The following is a 19,788-nucleotide window of genomic DNA, read 5'->3' as shown; positions in this document are numbered from 1 at the left end:
AGGAAATACAGCTCTGCTCTGTCTCTTGGGCACTTTGAACATATTTTTGTCCATCCTTTAGAAATGTATTACAGATGGGATTTATGATGTAAAAATGGAACATCTAGATTTCTTCTCTAGTCAGCTGGGTGGGAGAGATGGATATCTCCAGATGTGATTCATTGTCCTTAACTGTCTCAGAACTGGGGTGAATTATCTTCTCCATGATGAATTTGATTTTCATAGAACTTCATAAGATATCGCTCACCCAGCGTAACTTCTGAGGAGCTTTTTATAGGAGATCCCTGGCTGAGATTTGATGTCTAACTTAGTGTCAGGTGAGGTGAATCACTCCTCATGACTAAATTATTTAATATGTGTAAATAGCATATTAACACATAAATAGCATATGTGTTAATATGCTATTTGCACATATTTTTTTCCTCTTAGAACACAAAACTAATCATACATAAAAAGATATAAATCACTTAGTAAGAAATACGGGAGGAATGAGGCAAGTGTGGCATGAGGGAAGTGGCTGTGTTTTATGTTCCAAACATTTTGTCTAGGAGTTGTTTTGAAATGGAGAAGCTGTCCTGTGGCAGCTGTATAGGACTTGGGTGGATTCTCTTTCAATTTTAGTTATTTCTCACATATTTTGGTTTTGAAAATTTTTATTTAAGCATTTCATGTGTAAAAAAATAGGAACAAACTAGAAATAGATAAGAAAGAAATAAGACTGTCTATGGACAGTCTTGATGTGCCCTTGGAATAAAATGCCATTTGGCCTGGTTTTGGGAAAAAATTAGCCCACACCATCCTCCCTCTCTTTTTCTGGGAGATGTTTGTCCCTCTCCCTTTCTGTTATTTTTATTTTTTTCTTTTTTTGATTAGTCCAAACAAAATAGCTGCAACAACAAAGCAAAAACCAGTAGAAGAAAGAGGCTAATTTATTTAAATGATAAGGCAGTGGTCCAGCTATGATGCTCATCTTTCTGGACTTTCTAGACTTGTATTAGGAAATGGAATATCACAATGTTCACTTTTATGATTCTAGCAATAAGTGATGCTCGTAGGTTTTAAGTGCCTCAAGAGAAAAAGATGCTTGGAAAAGTGTCCCTTTGTCAAGACAGGTGTATTGGTAGATGTAATAGTTGTGGAGACCATAAATGTCTTTTTGAGTACAGAAATGACATCACTGTAGAATATTTATCAAATACTTGAATTATTCATATGTTGTTGAAGTTTAGAAGAAAGAAGCTCAGCAGAGATACAGCTGTCCTTTTGTTTTGTTGTATTCCCTCAGAGATGAGGAAAGGTTTAATATTCATTTAATTAGGCAGTGTGGTAGAGGGATTTTGAAATGCTAATGGCTGAAATTATGCAAGACTTGGGAGAAATTAGTTTTATTTGCACTTCAAAAACACTTTTCTGCATCTTGTTAGGTGGCACAGTAGTATCACCAATGAGTGCTTTTATTTAAATCTGTTGCTTTGCAGAAAGTCATGGAGGGGTTTACATAATTTCCGGTACAAAGCAGAAATGTTTGCACGTGGTGAGGAAGGAAGAAGGTAGCAAATGTTTCTCCTTTTAACTTTTACCTTTAAGATGTTTGCTTGGGTTGAATGAAAACACAGCACAGCATTTTTGTCATAGTACTTCTGGCTTCAGCTCAGAAGTAGAAAGCTTTGATCACAACGGGGCTCTGACTGTTAGCACCTAGCTGTGAAGCTGGCTGTGCCATGTTGGATGCTTCAGCATCTCTGCAGTGTGTTTTGGTGGAGTGCTGTGACACTCCCAGACAAGGGGCACCTTGAGGTACCCAACTCAGTAGTCTTGAGATCCCCTTGAGCAGGTAACTGGCTTTTATTGCAGGTTCAATATTTAGAGCCCCTGGTGAGCCCTGGTACAGAGTGTTCTGAAGAATAATTGATCTGAATTCATGAGGCTGGGGTGAGGAAAGAACTAGCAACATGTTTCTCAGGTTGCATTTAATGGTGTGAAGTGATTAATTTAAAATCATTTCAGGGAGATCTGTGTATTTGCACTCCTGCCATCAGTGTAGAAGGCTTCAGGGAAGAGTCAGAAAAAAGGGTATTAGGGTCTCATGACAAACCTGATTCTGAATTCCTGTCTGAAGTTTAATACCACAGAGTGCAATTCCCTTGTTATTGCCACGAAAAATTGAGGAACTTGGATATCTGTAAGAATTTCTTTAAATGTGGGAGGAGGAGAAAACCACCCCAGGGCTATTTTAAAGAACTTTTGACTGTTGCCTTTGGGCATGCATGTCTGTAATAGGAAAGTTTAAACCCAGAGGTTTCTCATGATAACTTCCCGACCTCCAGATTTTTTACATCCATTTTTGGGTGTGTGTTCGTGGTGTATTTGATATGCAACTTGCCTGTTTTTAAAGAAAGGAATGTAGTTCTGGTCCTATGGAAATCAAGACAACAGAAGAACTGAAAAATACAGGCTTTAAAATTAGCTTCAGTTTTCCTTGCTGTCTGAAGTTACTTTGACAAATGTAATATTAAGATTCTCTTGCTGGAAAAGTTGTCTTTGGAAAACACTTCCTGTGTGAAACTGCTGCAGCAGTTGAGTTTTGTTTTTTTAAAATGGCTCTAGTTTTTTTGGAAAGGGAAGTACCAGTATTCAAAGCTGATTTAAGCAGATTAATGATGTTTTCAAACATCCAAAACAATGGGTGTTGAAGTAGTAGAGTGGGTTTTGAAATGGTGCAAACTTTAAAGTGTGTGGTTTCTTTGATTTTGTTTCTTGGCCGGGGATTTTGTTTGCTTGGGTTTTCCTGTGGAAGTCTGATGCCATGTCGGCTCTGAGTGTGTTGTCTTCACTGTAAAGGTTTTTGAGGATCTCTGCTGCCTTGGTAGCAAACCTCCTCTCTTTCCCTCTGCAGTGTGGCTGTGTAATCCAGCTGGAAATCAAGGCACAGCAGAGGTTGAGAAGGACCCATTCAAAAAGAAACAGGATTTTCTATTACACTAAGTAGCAGAAACTGCTCTACATTAATTGCATTTTCCATTTCCATATATAAGACAGCTGAAGCCTAGATTTTCATTATGTGAATTAAGCTCAGGAAAAAAAATTCAAGTCAACAGGCACTGAAACCTCAGACCATGCTGGGTAACTTGTCTAAGCTTGTGGTGGGCTTTGCCTGGATTCTGCAGTTAGCAACATCTGTTGCATTGGCAATTTAATTAATTGACAATTGAAATTCCAGTAAGTCTTGTAGCAGTCCTGAGGGCTTTAGAGATTTCAACCCCTCCCAGACTCTCCCTGCCCATTTCTCATACAAGGCCCATAGCTTTTTCTTTGTTGGATCAGATACTGCCCCCTTGTTTACTCTGTTTCAGATAATCCATCCCCAGTCTGAATCTCCCATCTTCTCAAGTTTAATGACTGAAGAGTAATTTGTTAGCACCCCCTATTTTTGGTACTTTTATTCTTTAAACCACCAGTGTTTTCTGTCAGGAAGTGTCCTTGGAGTGCCAGAACATGCCTTTGTTCATATCACCAGGGGATCAGGTTTTTGAAAGGCAGGTCACGCTTGAGCAACCTGATCTCCCTCTATGGCAAGCTGATGCAGTTGGTGGATGAGGGGAGGCTGTGGTGTTGTCTGCCTAGACTTAAGTAAAGCCTTAATGCCATTTCCCACAACATTGTCCTGGAGAAACTGGCTGCTCATGATATGGATGGCTGCACTGTTCACCATGAAAACAAACTGGCTGGAAGGCCAGGCCAGGTGTGGTGGTGAGTGGATTCACACCCAGATGACTGCAGGTTGCTACTGGGATTTCCCAGGGCTCAGTACTGGGGACAGCTCTGCTTAATATCTTTTCAAGGATCTGACCAAGGGGTTCGAGTGTTCCCTCAGCCAGTTTGCAATCAACACCTGATTGGGTGGGAGTGGCAGTAAGGCTCTGCCGGAAGATCTGGACAGGGTGGATCAGTGGGCTGAGGCCAGTTGTATGAGGTTCAACAAGGCTAGGTGCCAAGTCCTGCCCTTGGGTCACAGCAGCCCCAGGCAGTGCCACAGGCAGGGACAGAGTGCCTGGGGAGCTGCCCAGTGGGAAAGGACCCGGGGGTGCTGGTGACAGCAGCTGAACATGGGCCAGGGTGTGCCCAGGGGGCCAGGAAGGCCAAGGGCATCCTGGCTTGTGTCTGTAGCCAGGAAGAGTAGGGAAGGGATTTGTCCCCCTGTACTCAGCACTGTTGAGGCTGCACCTCAAATTCTGTGTTCAGCTCTGAGCCCCTCACTACAAGAATGGCATTGAGGTGCTGGATCATGTCCAGAGAAGGGCAATGGAGCAGGGGAATGGTCTGGAGCAGAAGGCTTGTGGAAAGTAGCTGAGGGAGCTGGGGCTGTTTAGCCTGGAGGAAAGGAGGCTGGGACACACCCCCACACAGCCCTTATTGATTTCTCCAGCTACCTGAATTGAGGTCATAGCAAGGTGGGGGTCAGCCCCCTTTCTTCATTAACAAATGACAGGATAAGAGGAAATGGCATCAAGCTGTGCCAGTGCAGGTTTAAATTCGATCGTAGGAAAAAATTCTTCACTGAAGGTGTTATCAAACATTGGAGCAGGCTGCCCAGGGAAGTGGTGGAATCACCATCCCTAGAGGTATTTTACAAGGTATGGCATGGGAACTTAGGGATGTGGTTCAGTGGTGCACTTGGCAGGTGAACAGTTGAATTTGATCCTAGAGATCTTTTCCATCATAAATAGTTCTATAGTTCTGTACTGAGAAGCACCAATATACTGGGTATGTTCAGTTTATTGACTGTCTGTTTTGAAGATATGCAGCTGCTTCTCCTGAAGTTTTCCTCCAGCCTTATCTCTTTGGTTTGCTTCAGTGCAATTAACTTGAATGCCAGTGGTGTCTTTGCTGGCAACAGACTGATCTCATAGCACAGTTCAATCTTGTGTGGGTTTTCCAGGCAGATATGAGCTTCTCTTGTTGTTTTCCAAGCTAGCTGGCTGTGAACTTGCTGAGAACAAGGTGATGTGTAAGGTGCTAAACGGGAACGAATGCACTTATTCTTCACAAAGTTCATTCATGTCTATGTGGAGTGCAGACAAAGCCTGTTCAAGTCCCCCTGGGAAAGCCACAGCAACCCTTTTAAGACTATGCTGGATAAGTCTTTAATTAGGAGATGTTTGAATGGACTAAGAGCTTTGTACAAGAACCAAAACTAAGAGAGTGATTACTAAGATTTACAACAAACACATCTCACTGAAAATATTCTTCATACATCATAAAGCATACATCAGCTTTAAACTTGTTGTATAAAGTAAACACCCAGAAACAAGAATGAAACCTGTATCTAACTTTTCTTTCCTTGTGAGATGGTGCAGCTGACTTGCTGCTTCTTTTTCATGCCATTTCAGTGACTGGACAATGGTTGAGCAAGGACAAACTTAAAATGCAGATAGTGGGTACTAGATGGAATGTTAATAGAGGAAGAAATGGATGCAACTTCTCTTTCAAAATGGTTACATGACAGTGTTGCAAAGCAAGAAAACAAAAGTGCTTTTTTTGGAGAGGATGCAGAGTTTGATGGCTTTTCCAGTTTAATGACAGATTTTCAAAGTATTAAAAGTAATGAGGTACAGCTTTCCATAAAAGAAGCAGTGTGAACTGTTTGTCATGTGCCTGTCATGAATACTAACTCCCATGGACGAGGTGGTGTCTCTAGATCCTGGCAGATTTGTTTGCCAAGCTCACAGTTGTCTTTGGTTTGGGAACTTATTTTTGTCTTTATTGTTACTGATGTCCTCTAAGGAAGAACTGAAAGGAGGACTGAAAAAAGGGAAGAGAGCACTTTGTATAAGTGCCTTGTCTCTTTTTATAGTAGTGATAGTCTGTGGCAATGCCAGTGTGTCTGGATTCTCAACAGCACAGATGCTCCAGCTGCTTGGTTTATGTGGGATATGCTGTGTCAGCCTTGTCACTCATGTTCAAGGCTTCCTTTAACTGAATGACAGTGTAGCAGTGATAGGACAGAGATAGAGAAAAATGTAAACTTTTGGGAAAGCTCAAAGCTTGAAAGAGCATCAGATCTTTTCCAGGGCAGAGCCTTGCCTGGAAGGAAGCAAGAGTACCTTCAGTCATTCTTTGCACTTGATAGAGATGAAAAAGGATGAAGGGGGATGTTGCATTGCCAATAGCAGGACCAGAAAGCACATACAGGGAGCGTGTGACAAGGCAATCTTGGATTCAGTTTCAATCTTTATTCTTTTTAACCATTTTTAGAGTATGGTGGTAAGTGGAAGCTGCTCCATTATTTTGCCCAGAACTTCTTTGCACCACTGCTGCCTGTGGCCTATGAAGACAAAGGGATGTTGCACATTTATGGTGTCTCAGATCTTCATGAGGACCACAAGGTGACTTTGAGGGTAAGTGGCACCTACCTCACCACTCTTGTGTGCCTCCTACAAAAATGTGAGAAGCTGAAACAAGCAGGTCCTTGTACAGACAAGCTTCAGAAAGGCCATGCTCAAACACTGTGAGATGCAACTCTAGTCTTTAATCTTAGGGACAACACTATTCTTTATTAAAGTAGTGTGTAGTGCTTCACAGAAGAAGGAATTGCTTTGCTTATAGCCTATAGGTATAAGGCTGAAATGAACTATTCTGTTGAAATCTTAAAGGGATTGATGGTTAAATAGAACAAAGTGTGAAAAATGGTACCTCTTACTTAACAAAACTCTTCCCTGGTGTTAGAACTAGATAACCTGATTAAGTAGTGGGGAAAAAAGGGATTGTACCATTGCTTACCAGTACTCAAACTATACAGCTTTGGGAAAAAGGACTGGATTATCTTCTGAAATATGAACAGCACATCTTTAATTGGAAGGTCACCTATGCATGGCACCACTTTGCAATTGATGCCTTAACTGTTCTCTGATAATGCTATAGAAACTGATAGGATTTTTAGGTCAGTGTTTGGACTGCTGTGTTTTCTTGTAGACAGCAATCTTCCTTTTCAGGTTGTTACATTTTGTTGCTATTAATCATATGGCAGCCAGACCCCAGATGAATTTAGGGACCATTTTCCACTATGAGATACAGCTCCTGACATAAAATGTATCCCATGTGAAAACAGTGTGAAGGATGGAAAAACAGACCTTGAGACCTGGAATGACTCACTAGTAGTATGAGTGTGTCAGCTCCTAGATCATTGCTCTGTCTGGTGGGCTTCCATGAATTTTCAGATTTATAAGGTTGCTTATATGGAGTAAATTATGCTACAGAATATGGTTGCAATTTCTGGATAGTCAGTTCTTGGAGTAGGATTGCACTTAGTGAAATTTTTCATTTCTGGTCTGAGTTATTCTAACAGACATAAATTCAGATTTTCTGATAGCACCAGAGAAGTGTTGGCAGTAGAATAGTTCTGATGAATACTGTATATTGCACTTCAAGAAGATTTGGAACTTAACTCTTGAAAGGAGTTAAGATCTATTCCTGACTGCACACTCCTGTTAAGGCTAAAACTAACCAAAAATTTATGAAACAGAATATTTTAATTCTCATTAAGTACTTAATTTCCAAATTATGCCCTTTTAAAAAGGGCATATTCATAATACATGGAAGATGTCTGGGAATGTATTTTGCTATATTAATATACCCTTCATAATCCCTTTTAAGATGATGGAGCTTGCTTCTGTTTAAGAGTGATTAAGCAGAAACTCTAGTATACCCAGTTGGGTTACATCAGATAATGCTGAGCAATCTCATAAAAATCCTCTGAGTTTTTTTTAATTCAGGAAGGGAGGAAAAAGAGTCAACAAATTAGTCACTCAATAATTCCATTTCCAGCACTTCCTTGGTAGGAATTAACAATCTCTTCCTCTCAAGGAGCCTGGAGAAAAGAAAAAAGTCTTGCAGATCAAGAGCAGCTCCAGACTGTTTGAAATGGACCTCTTGTTAGGATTTTGGAATGATCTTATTTATATGCTGTATCTATTGTGTGGTTTCTTACTACCTGGTGCTGTCAGAAAAACATCTATTGTAATGAGCAATCTGAAATCTAGGATGCTGCATTGTTTTCAGAAATGTAGCCTTTCTTCTAAGCTTTGTGCTCTCTCAATGTGCTTGGTAGGTCTCAGTGCACGCCTGGAGCTCTTTGGAGCCCGTGTGCACCCTTGCCAAAGAAGGTGTGACTGTTAAAGCACAGAGTGCTGTCCCCATCTACAAGGAGCCCATCTGTGACCTTCTGGGAAGATGCAGAAATTGTACCAGGGAAAGCTGTGTGATTACTTTCTGTCTCGTGGGAGAAGATGGGCTCCAGAGTCCTAGGAACCATTACTTCCTTTCATCACTCAAGGATGCCGTGGGATTAGAGAAGACCCAGCTTAGTGTAAGCATCAATCATGCTAAATTACTGTATTTGGTTTTGCTAATCCTACTGGTTTGGGTTGTTTGCTGGCTGTGCAGTGTCTGATTCCACTGAATGTTCTTTCTCCTTGGTTGTTGCTATTCTGGCTTCCAGGTTGCATTCAAAATCAGATTTTTTTCTGGTATCACTATATGTGTATCCGAATAAGACTGCTGGGGGGGTTGTTTGTTTGTTCATGATTTTTTTGTCTGGGCTTTGTTCTGTTTTAAAGAATGAAATCTCCCTTTCATATGTTTAGATTGTCCTCCCCCTTGCAGCATTGCTCCTTTCTTTCCTTTTGTCCCTAGACAGCAAATAGCATCATGACAAGTATTCTGGCTTGCAGACAGCAGTGTATGTCAGGATGAGGTGATCCTAGTTCAGTTGAGTGTGGAGTGCATTATTGTCAGCAGTATTTCCTCTGGAGGTGCTCACACTCTCAGATCAGTGGAACATTGCTAACACACAAAATTGCAGTATTGCATGCTCCTTTCCTCCTCTTTCAAATCCCTGCCCTCCAGTAAGGGTTCTGATTTGCATAATAGTGATTATTCTTAATAGCTGGCAAGTGTGTCAGTCTCCTAAACAGGCAAAAACCCCATTAGTGTTGTATAACATTGTCATTTAGTCAATTTGCTCCTTTTTCCTAGATTTCTTCTGCTCCTAGCAAGCTTGCTGTATATAGAGAGAGCTTGCATGCCCTGTGTGTGTGTGTGCACACGTGTTTTGTTAAACCTCACTTCTTAGCATATACAGCTTATTGGAAAATTCCTAATCATCAGATGTGCAGGATGGGGACCTTTGTGTTCTCACATTTGGCTTTCAAACTGCAGCTTTGCTCTTTAGTGCTAAACTGAACAGGGAGGGAATAGAGGTCTAATCTCTTTGAATCTGGACCAGCATAATTGCTTTACAAAAAGAAAATGGGCCAGATTTTCTCTTCTTATCTCTTTCACAACAGCACAGCCTGCCTCCTGAGTGTACAAAGAAAAGAAATCAGCCTGTTTTAATTTTTTTTTTCATCTGGTGGTACAATCTGCAGTCTGAGTCATGCTGTGGGGAGGTTTTTTGTTTGTTTTGGTCTGGTTTTTTGGTTTATGGATGATATCATCAATAAGAAAAGTTCTGCATCTGGAGCATTTTTGGAAAATTTCATTCCTTTATCTTGTAGTGGTGTTGTCTTTGCAATACTAACTAATAAGGATAGCGAGCAAGGATAAATGCAAAGTGGTCATTTTAAGAAATGCAGCTGTGATTAAAAAAATGACTGTGTATGTCTATACTTAGTTACTAATTAACTAACTAGGCTTTCAAGTACATTGCTAATCCAAGAGCTACAGTTCCTAGCATTGCTTTTAAAAAGCATCAAAAGCATTAGTATTACTTCAAGAAACAAAATGTGTAGAGGATGTGTGCTTTTTCTTAAAAATGAATAGCATTGCTTTTCTTGTAAGGAGAACATGATGCCTGTACTGGCTGTAATTTGTCTTCTTTTTATAGATGGTTAACTGGTATTTGAAAGTTATGTAGCATAATCTTTCATTGTGGTGAATGGGGAGTGCTGCATGAAAATGCATCCTGGCTGGGATTTAAGGTCTCTCTGAGATTTAAGAGCTGATAGAACTTAATACAAAACATTATACCTTGACCTTACATTTTACAATTTTTTTGTAATATATAACTAAATTAAGTATGAGGGCTTCGCTGCCATGATGCATTAAGATGAGATGTCTTTCTGTCTTACTGGGATTTTTACCATCTTTGGCTTTTGTGTATTTCTATTCTGTATATAATTGAAAGGCAAGCTCTTTTAGCAGATGTGAACTGGTAAGTTGAGTGAAGTGTTGGTGAAAGGACAAATCCCTTTCACTGCAGTAAGTACAGGATACCAGTACTATGTAGAACTCAGATTACCATTTACTCAGTTATTCTCATAAGAAGATGGCAAAGTGATAATACTTCTTGGCATTTTTCCAGTCTATAGTATTCTGTAGGAAGGCTCTAGTAACATTTGCAGTTTTTAAATGATTCTTAGATATGAAGAATACTACTTTTGATGAGATGTGATTGTTCAGCCTACTAGTATGCAGGTCTTTCCCAGTTTGGGTGTAACTGGAGTCTTCTTTGACATGTATTTTTTTAATAATACATATTTTTTATTTCTCTTTCAGGCCTCTGTGTCCCAACAAGATGGCATTTATATATTTGTTCTTCAGACCACTGCAATTGCTCCTTTTGTTACTTTGGATGTAGGGAGTATAAAAGGCAGATTTAGTGATAATGGTTTCCTTATGACTGAAAAGAAGAAAACAGTTGTGTTTTATCCTTGGGAACCTACTAGTGTTGAAAAGCTGAAAAGTTCACTAATCTTGACCTCTCTACTGGATGTTGTCTGAGAATACTTCATTTCATTCTAGATAAAGAGTGAAACAGGAGGAGAAATAAAAATTAGAAGAATTTGATTGAAGCTCTGAAGTGACGTGCACTTTAAACTGGCTAAAGAATATACTGTGTCTTCCTGTCTTGTGAATTGTAACTGCTGGTTCATTGTAAAGATACCAACAGCAAAGCTTACATATAATATATGTGGTGTATTGAAAACACATCCATATTTTTTTCTAGTTTCACTATGCTGTAAGTGGAAGCTCAGTTTGGATACCAGCAAGGTGTATGCTGAGAGCAAGGGAGAAGGATAGGGAGTGAAGCTGGGACTGCCTCCAGCCACTCCATGGGCAGGTTGCTAAACATTTGGCTTGTCTGTCAGCCTTGGTTTGGAATGCAGCTGGGGTCTTGCTGGTGTTCCACAAGGATCCTCTGTCCACCCAAGCAAATATTAATTTTCTTGCAAAGCAGAATCAGCATGGCAGTAGGTGGAGTTTGAAGGAGCTCTGGCACTGAAGTCCATCGCTGATGTAAAAGCAGCACGAGGGCATTGCTCACTGGTGGTGTGGGGGGTCTGGGGCACGTGTGGGGGCAGCAGCTCTGTGTTCCACTGGAGAACTCAGACTCAGTTTTTGTGATCACAGTTTTAATGAGCATGTTGATACTTTGGTGTTAACCAAAGCTGACATACTCCTGAGCGAGAGGAAAAACTTACAGATGAAAGGGAAATGATTAATGAGAGTTTCTTACAGATGCTTTATTGGGTTACCAAAACAACTAACTGCAGTTGCATCTGGTTCAAAACAAGTCCTAGTTAAAAGAAAACATGAAAACAATCAAAATATGGATGTGTATGTGCCAGTGTTAATAGATTTTGTAAAATAGATAAGGAAAATGACAGTCATGAGTAAAACTTAACAAATGCAGGCGCTGACAAAGGAAATGAAAAAGCTGTTCTGAGAGGCATCATGGGCCAACAATACCAGAAAAATCCTTCAGTTTTTTTGGTGTCCTGGAATCAAGGTGGAATCAAAGCATAAGGTAAGAAAGTCAACATAAGGTAAGAAAGAACAAATGTAGAGAAAATATGATTCATATATACTGCTGCAGTGTATTAGGAAGAGGGCAAGTCTGTTGGTGTCTTTCTTTTACATTGATGGAGAAATGTCTCTTCTAGCAACATCTAGATAGAATTTCAAAATGGCACTTAAGAGTGTTAAATAAATAAAACTTTGGAGGAATCACTTGTTTAGAGACAATCAAGAGACCTATGTGGAGGTCAGTGATATTTGTTCATCTCAGCAAATGAGTGAAGTTTAAGATATGTAGAAAAACTTTTGGATTGCTAGAAGCAAAACTCATTCATTAATTATTAATTTGGATAACTGTGACCTCATCTAGCCTGTCACAATTTTTAGGCAAAATCTTGAAAAGAAATGATGTGGTACATGATAAATAAGTGATGAAGTGGCTATGCAAATAAAGTCTACCAGCACAGTTAAACATAACAGCATTCTATTATTTTTTTTCCCTGTTGCTTTCTGCAGTTACCAGATTGACATAGCAAGGTTTGGGATATTTTAAAAATTATTGCTGTTTTTGAAGGTCAGGAGCTCCCTAAGTAGTAGGTCCATTCTTTCTCAATGAAAATCTTTAATTCAGCACTAGGTGCCATTGTGAAAGATTAGCAATTGCTTAAGCCAAATGCTTGAACTCTAACCAGAATTTAAAGGGGAAGGTTGACTTCCATTATTGTTTTAATATCCTTAATATGTTCTTTTGGTTTCCTGGTGTTGTAGTAGGTGTGTGTTTATAGAAGCTGTTCTCTCACGGTCAGCAGTGGCTGTAAGGTGTGCTTTGGTTAACCATTGTTACTTTGGCAGTGCCATCCTGTGCTGTATTGGTTACGTTGTTCTGCCTTAGTCTCAGATCTGGGCAGAGATAGGAAGGCAGCACTGGTAGCCTGCGCTCCTGTCGACACATCCATCTTGCCAGCTGGGTGTTGTTAGAGCTGCAGCAGCTGTAACCTGTATTGCCAGTTCTGTCTGATGGGGTTTGGCAGCCGGAGCCCTAGGACAGCATTTGGTAGCTGTGCTGCTTGTCCTCAGTGTCATTGCAGTATTGGTGGCAGCAGAGGGGACTGGCCCTGTCAGTGTTCCTTCACGGCACTTCCTTGCTATGTCTTGTTAAGGACCAGGGAATTCTCTTGTGCTCATGGCCTTTGTTTGCTCCTGGGCCCCTCTGGGCTGTTCTCCACTGATGGCAAAAGCAGCAGCCAGAGTGCCCCACAGCCATGACAAATGCCCTTCCAGAAGAGAACTTGAGAGCAGGTTTGGGAAGAACACTGTATGGTGTTGGCTAATCTGTTGTCCTAAAACCATTCTCTGGCTGGGATTTAGCTGTAAACACATTCTGGGCTTGCAGAGGCCGTTTTGAGCTTTGGAGGGCAGCTGTTTTTACTTCCTGCCACACAAGGTAGACTTATTTTCCTCCAGTTTACTGGAGCATGTCCTTGGAAGCTTTTTCAAGTTCTGCATTTTCTCCAAGAAAGAAGCATGCAAATGTATCTAAAAATTGCTTTCTAAGTAAGTGTTCATAGTTCATAGTTGGTGTTTCTTGTTACCTGCTGTTTGCATACCTTGTGGTCTGGACAAATATTCTGCCTTAGAAGCACATCTTTCTCAGTACTTTTACTTCTGTTAGTTAGTTCCCTTTTGGTTTTGGAGATGTGTAGCAGAGACCTTTTCATTAACTTGAACCAGTGTCAGGAGCAGAGAGATGGGCCAGTGAGTTTCTTATTTTCAGTACAGGAGAGCTGGGGTTTGAAGCTTACAAGCCAGCCTTTTTATTGTCAGAATCACTGTTTTCTTTTTTACCCACTTAGGGTACCAGGAATTCATGGTTTGAAGTTTTTAGGACAGGTTTCAGTCCAAGAGTTGTGTTTACATAACCTTGCTTTCCAGTCAGATATTACAAGGTAGCAAAACAAAACCCCCAAATTAATTCAATTAGTGTGGAAAACCAAAACTTAAATGAAAAAAGGCCATCTCTGTAAGAAGTAGTCAGTCAGCAGAGACCTATAATACCTGAACTAGTGCTCTTCTGCATTGTGCATATGGCAAGGGTGACTGGATGGCTAAAAAATTCTATAGTGGTCTGATTTAAATGAGGCCATGGAAAAACATACTCCAGCCTGGGTCTAAGTGGGACATGAGGCTGCTTCATAATGCTGAAAGCAGGAAATCAACTCCTTGGTAATTAACTTGTGTTGTCTTTTCCTGTAGGAGTCTTTTGGAGCCTGCAAAGGTTTGGACTGACTACTGGCCATTACTCTAGAACTGCTTTATTTCAAGGCATGATCACCCAGAAACACCAGAAGCTGTGCATGGTGGGTGAGTATTGACCATAAACTGGCAAATGGGCACCAGCATTCCTGTCACTTTACTTGGGGGAAGCAAGAAGAGTGGCTCTTTTTTCTTAAATGTGTGAAAAAAGCGTTTTACTTTCCAGGCAAGAGAGAAAAGACAGTTCATACACCACTACATGTAGGTAAGATTCTTACCCTCCTGCAGTCCATAGAATCTCAGAATGCTGCCTAGGTCTTCCAGTGATTTCCAAATTTGTACATACATGCCAAGATGATGCCAGGAAACATACAACTGTAGCAGCTAATCTAAAATCAAGGGCAGTTGAACTTTTTGAGTCATTCATTTCATATCAAATGCAGAGAACATCTGAAGAGATCTGTTGTTACAACTTTTGCTGCTTTCAACAATTTTCTGTTTATTACTGCAGCAGAGTAGCAGAATAACAGAGCGAGCACTATTCCACTGCACATACAGATTAAGTTTGGAGGTTTCTCTCTATAAGCCAGGTGTAAACAGATGTGCTCAGCAACAATTTTCTATCTCTAAAAAAAGGGGAAAAAAACAAAAAAGATTGAGGTCTTTTTTATTAAATACAATGAAATTGAGAAGCTGCCAGGCTGCCATTTAAAGCACTTCCATACATAGGGCCTAGGGGACCTGCTGTGCATGATCAGTAACCTGATAAACAGCTATTATGCAACATCTGGTCACAAAGTGCTTTAAGGAAATACAGATCCAGGTGTCTCCTGGTGGTTTAAAAGCACAGCTGGTCAGAACTAAAGCTAAAAGTTGTGCATAACAGCCAGGGTGCCCTGGTGACCTGCAGCATTGCAGAAACCTCCGTAAAAATCTCCGCCAGCCCCCCGAGCTGTGCTGGAAATTCTTTGGAAGCAGAAGGTGTGTTTTACTTGAACAGCAGCTCTCCTGGGGCCCAAAAAGCCCCTCCACTCCTGGAAATAGAAGAACTTTTGCCTGTTTCTATTAGAGCTGGAATACAAAGAGAACACTGGAGAAGTACATTAATTGAACAAAAATCTATCTGCCTTAGACACTGCGTGGATGATTATACATACAAGAACTGAAAGAACAAATGAATGGCACTCTTATTCTTCTTTTCTGGAAGTAATTAACATTCTCAGTAATTCAGCCGGATTATAAAATAAATTCACAAATTTTTTTCGTTACTCATCATTTAATTGATTACAGCAGCTACCACTCTGAACATAACCATTTTCAAGGTTTATTTTGATTCATTTTCTCAGGAGTGACACCCAGGTTACTGAAGACTGAGCTGAGCCAAGAACGACCCTGTCAACACTCCTTCTTTGTGCCAAAAAAGTTGGCTAGAGGTAAGTGACAGTGGTACAGTGCCCCTCCTGTTTTTTTTTTATCACAAACTCTGATGCCTGTTCTGTTTAGTTGTGCCAACATCAATAACAGGACACTCACCATCTCAGAATTGATGTCAGACAAGAAGAAACACTGCTCATGAGCACAGTTACTACAGGAGATTCTAGATAGCCCAAAGGAGAGCTGTCTCCTCAGAAATTTGCTGAAACACTAAATGGTTGGTTTCAGTGTAAATGATTCTCTGCGGCCATAATAAGGAGAACTAAAACAAGGAAGAGGCCTTAATCTCAAAGTACAGATGCTCAGCAGTAGCTGATAGTCCTGCTCTCCCTCCATAAAAGATACTTTAGGCTTAAGACAGGTGGCTTGCAACCTTTCATTTTAGTGCTTGGAAATCAGCATGATCTTGTATCGATGCCTAAAATAGAGATGCTAAATCTTCAATACCTCTGCTTGCAAAGTAATGTAAGAATCACAGCAGGCACAGACAGGAGCATTAATTTTGGGGTTTTATTATAAAAGTAAAATAAAAATAAGCATTTAAAAAGCACGCTTTTCCAAAAAGGACCAGATATAAAAAAAACTATTTACAAGTAGGAAAATGCCAAACTTGAAAAATTTTTGAATAAGAGGCACCAAAGTTAAGTTTAAATACATTATTTGAAATATACAAGATTCTTTTAGGATTCTCTTTTTTCGCTAAGTTGTCTCTGTTGTGATTAAAGTAATGATTTTTCTTTGCCAGCTATTTTATAAGCTGTTTGCATGCAACTGTGCTGCAAAAATTATGAAGAGAGCAGCTAGAAACTGTATCCTCTGATTGTTCCTGTGCTTAACCTCTTTAGTAAGTTTGTATTATGCATTAACAACTTCTTTTTCATTTGTAAAAGAAAATCCTCACAGACCAGGGAAGTTCAGTGAGTCTTTGACAACATCCAGACCTGTGTATTAATGCAGCAGTGGAGCCCTGGTTGTTGTAAATGGCTTGTAAATGACCACAATTAAATGTACTTGAGGAAGGAAGCAGTGGCTAGGAGTCACACGCTGCAGTTGCCATTTGTTTGGGTTCAGGTGAGATTCTTCCAGTGTACTTTTGGTTGTGAGTTCCCTTCCCTCTGGCCAGGATGACACTGACGTAATTTGAAATGTCCCATTTCTTCCTGTAACTGCATCTTGCCAACTGAAGATCACTAGTCAGCTATGTAATTGCTTTGCCCTGAGCTTTGATGTCCACAGCCCAGGGCCATTTTGCCAAGTGTTAGTGAGGACTTGCTGCTCAGAGAGTCTGAGTAGGTGAAGCTCAGCTTGCGGAAGGAGGTCTCCACACCACTGTCACACACACTTTCAGGGTCTTGGAATCTGCTGTTGTAGAGCTCACCTGAGGGACAGAGCAAAGGGAAACATCATTTGTGTGGCTTGAGCAAGGTTGCTTTGAGAAAAGCCTAAGGCATATAAACCAACAGGGTCAAGCTCTTCAACAGGAAAATAGGTCTAACATGAGGTATTGTAATAGGAAAAGCTGTACTGACTGTTTCCAGGCCACCAAAGCATGTGCTCTGATGTACTGCTGGCAGAGATCAGCTTGCAGTTGGAGGTTGGATGGGATGAGAAGCCTGGTGCTCTACTGACACTAATGCTGTCACTGCAGTTGGGTCAGGACTCTGCCCAACTGTGGTGATCACAGGGCAAAAGGCTCTCTGGTTCTCAGAGTCACACTCTGTGCAAGTGTGCAACTCCAGGATGAGGCTCCTAAAACTTCTAATTCATGTTATTTCAACTTACAGATTTATTTTTGAGAGCTTTCATCTAGTAAGTGACCCCAAAATAGGAACAAGTCAGTAGCATTCATCACCGGGGCAGGATCCACAGAAGGAGTGCCTGACTGTAAGCTGGAACTGAAGGTACGATGTGGGATCAGTGTGGCTAAAACAGTGCTGGTACCTTAAGAGTTCAGTCTTGTTCTTCTAAGCAAACATCTTAAACTGTGAGATGCCCTCTGTGTTGCAGAGGGAGCAGAACTCCTCTTACCCTTCAAGATGAATCTAAAGGGACAGTATGTGTACAAGCACATTTTTGGGTGGGTGTGAAGGTTTATTCCATGACTGACCAAACAGTTGCCTACAGAGAATAAACTGGCAATGTTAGATTGGAATGGAGTGATGTGGTGTTTCTTTTTTCTTACTAGAAATACCTACAATGTTTTTACATAGCGTGTAAGTTTCCACATTTGGCTACAGGCAGCACTACCAGTGTTTGAACAGGAAAAAACAAACATTTTTGTTACTAAACCTGGCCAGACAATGACTGAACAGCCCTGATAGCAAACTTCTCACAATCTCTCTTAGAAGAGTTCCCTTCCCAAAACCACTGTAGAACCTCTGTCATTGAAGGTGCTCAGAACTCAACTGGACATAACATGGGCAACCTCTTGTCATGTTCCACTGGCCCTGCTCTGAGCAGATGGTTGGCCAGCAGGACTCCTCGAGGTCCTGTGTAACCTAAGCCATCCCCAGCTTCTTTGCCTACAGAACACTGGGCCATTTTGGAGTGCTACACATTGTGGAAGGAGAAATTTAATACTGAAGTCTTGCCAAAAAGTTTAGGAGGCAAAACATTTTTGTTTATCCAGCTGTGGGGCGGGGGGAAGTCAAAAGCAGAGATAATTGCATATTCCCAGTACATCCAAGGCATTACCATTAGCAAATGGCAGGTGTCTGGTTTTAGCAAAGGGCAGCAGTAGAATGAATGCTGTCATGCAGGCATGCTGATTCAAGTGATTAATTTTTCCTCTCTCTGCTATGTCTAGCAGATACCTATGATGACAGGAGTCACACTGCAGTAAAGTATTTCTGGAACCAGTAAGCAGGTGAAGCAGTGTGTGCAAGAAGGTGTGCAATCCTAACAGTCCTAGATAGAGTGGAGAGGGAAAACTGAAAAAAACCTTAAATAAAGCTGTTCATATTTTACTCTCAGTTTTACCTGTCTCTCCATTTGCAAAGGTGAGTGGTGATGATAATGGAAGAGCTTTTGCTGTGCTGTCCTCCAGGGGAGGCGGTCTGCGTGAGATGGACAGTGCTTCCTGAATTATTTCTATGGCTTCTGTGTGATCCATCTGTCTCAAAGCAGCGATCAGCTCTTGAACTGTACCACCAGACACCTGAAAGAGCAGACATCAGACACTCAGCATGACCAGGCTGGCTAAAACTGCAGGGCTGCAGTGTCTCACTGTGCGGGAGAACAAGGCTCTCTACGTGTATCAATGTTCTTTATAACCTGTTACAGCACATTACCTCATAGTTATCCAGCAGGGTCTTCGATGGGGAAGGGCTCAACCTGAAGGCATTATTAAGTATGCCAAGACCCAGTTTTTGTGCTAGGGTGGACCAGTTTTTGGTTGGATCAGGCAATTCCAATAGTTTGTAAAGCTGCATCTTGGAATTCTCATTCAGCTCTCTCAAGTGTCCTGGGGAACAGAGAAATATGTTAGTTTATTATTTATACAAAACATGCACCAGTTCGTTTTTAAGCAGAAACAAAGCCAAACTGAGAGTTCAATCCCAGCATTTACAAATGTATTGCTGCAATACTGCAAATGTACTTCTTGTCCTGGAGACATCCTAGGGGGATCACGCTCATTGTATGAGTGAGGGGGTGGGAGGGCACATCATCTCTCTCAGCAGCTCAGTTACAAGCAGGGCAATGTCTTCTGCCACTACTCTTTCAGTACTCAATTACTAGAGGGATATTGTCAAGTCTTTATAGGTGTTACCTTGTGTGAGTAAGTCCTCCAGAACCTCTGCTGACTCGTAGGGTTTGCCATTTAATATGTCATACACCTAAGAGAATACATTAAAGTCAGTATTTAGAAGAAATCTGGTTAGTGTCCATTAAGTCTCAGCAGTCTTGTATAAAATTCCATCTGTAATCAGCATTCTTTTTCTCTCCTAGGCTCAGTATGATTAAGGATACTGTACAAAACCTGTGCTAAACTTTAAGGAGAAATCTTCAGAAGTTAATCTTCCTTTATTTTAAGCTGTGTCATCTGGCAATTATTTCCAAGACACAGAGGAAGTTTTGGCAGTAAATAAATGGCAGTAGCAGAGACTAGGCAAGGAGCAGCTGCCTGCTGCTGCAACCAGTCATTTAAAACAAAGCCTGGGTTAGATTTTCACCTAAGCTTGGTACCACTCCCCAGCTCCAGATGAGCAGAGATGCTGACTGGTTATCCTTTACATTCACACCAAGCCACATGCACAATAATCAGCTCAGTCACTGTTTGGGTAGAACACAGGAGTGCATTTTCCC

At 40.9% G+C, this 19,788-nt stretch overlaps 2 protein-coding genes across 9 annotated transcripts in view; one reads left to right on the top strand and one right to left on the bottom strand.

The window, feature by feature from the left end:
• Window positions 1–17,629, top strand: part of MANBA (mannosidase beta) — a 52,052-nt gene extending 34,423 nt beyond the window's left edge. The window contains exons 15-19 of one of the 3 annotated variants that reach the window (XM_064710895.1): window positions 6,256–6,398; window positions 8,108–8,365; window positions 10,555–14,157; window positions 15,396–15,482; window positions 17,268–17,629. In XM_064710895.1, the coding sequence (XP_064566965.1) occupies window positions 6,256–6,398; window positions 8,108–8,365; window positions 10,555–10,779 (626 nt within the window). In that variant the 3' untranslated portion in view covers window positions 10,780–14,157; window positions 15,396–15,482; window positions 17,268–17,629. Of the gene's footprint in view, window positions 1–6,255; window positions 6,399–8,107; window positions 8,366–10,554; window positions 14,158–15,395; window positions 15,954–17,267 lie in introns of those variants that run through there. The other 2 variants (XM_064710894.1, XM_064710896.1) reach the window with 2 other exon arrangements.
• Window positions 15,979–19,788, bottom strand: part of NFKB1 (nuclear factor kappa B subunit 1) — a 57,792-nt gene continuing 53,982 nt past the window's right edge. For all 6 annotated transcript variants that reach the window (XM_064710892.1, XM_064710893.1, XM_064710890.1 and 3 more), the window contains exons 21-24: window positions 19,253–19,319; window positions 18,774–18,946; window positions 18,463–18,640; window positions 15,979–16,861 (exon numbers count right to left, since the gene is read on the bottom strand). In XM_064710892.1, the coding sequence (XP_064566962.1) occupies window positions 16,674–16,861; window positions 18,463–18,640; window positions 18,774–18,946; window positions 19,253–19,319 (606 nt within the window). In that variant the 3' untranslated portion in view covers window positions 15,979–16,673. The remainder of the gene's footprint in view (window positions 16,862–18,462; window positions 18,641–18,773; window positions 18,947–19,252; window positions 19,320–19,788) is intronic.

The sequence above is a fragment of the Zonotrichia leucophrys genome, chromosome 4 (assembly GCF_028769735.1).
Source record: "Zonotrichia leucophrys gambelii isolate GWCS_2022_RI chromosome 4, RI_Zleu_2.0, whole genome shotgun sequence".
Taxonomy (NCBI): Eukaryota; Metazoa; Chordata; class Aves; order Passeriformes; family Passerellidae; genus Zonotrichia; species Zonotrichia leucophrys.
The sequence above is the reverse complement of the archived record's forward strand: the minus strand, read 5'-3'. Positions and strand labels throughout refer to the sequence as shown.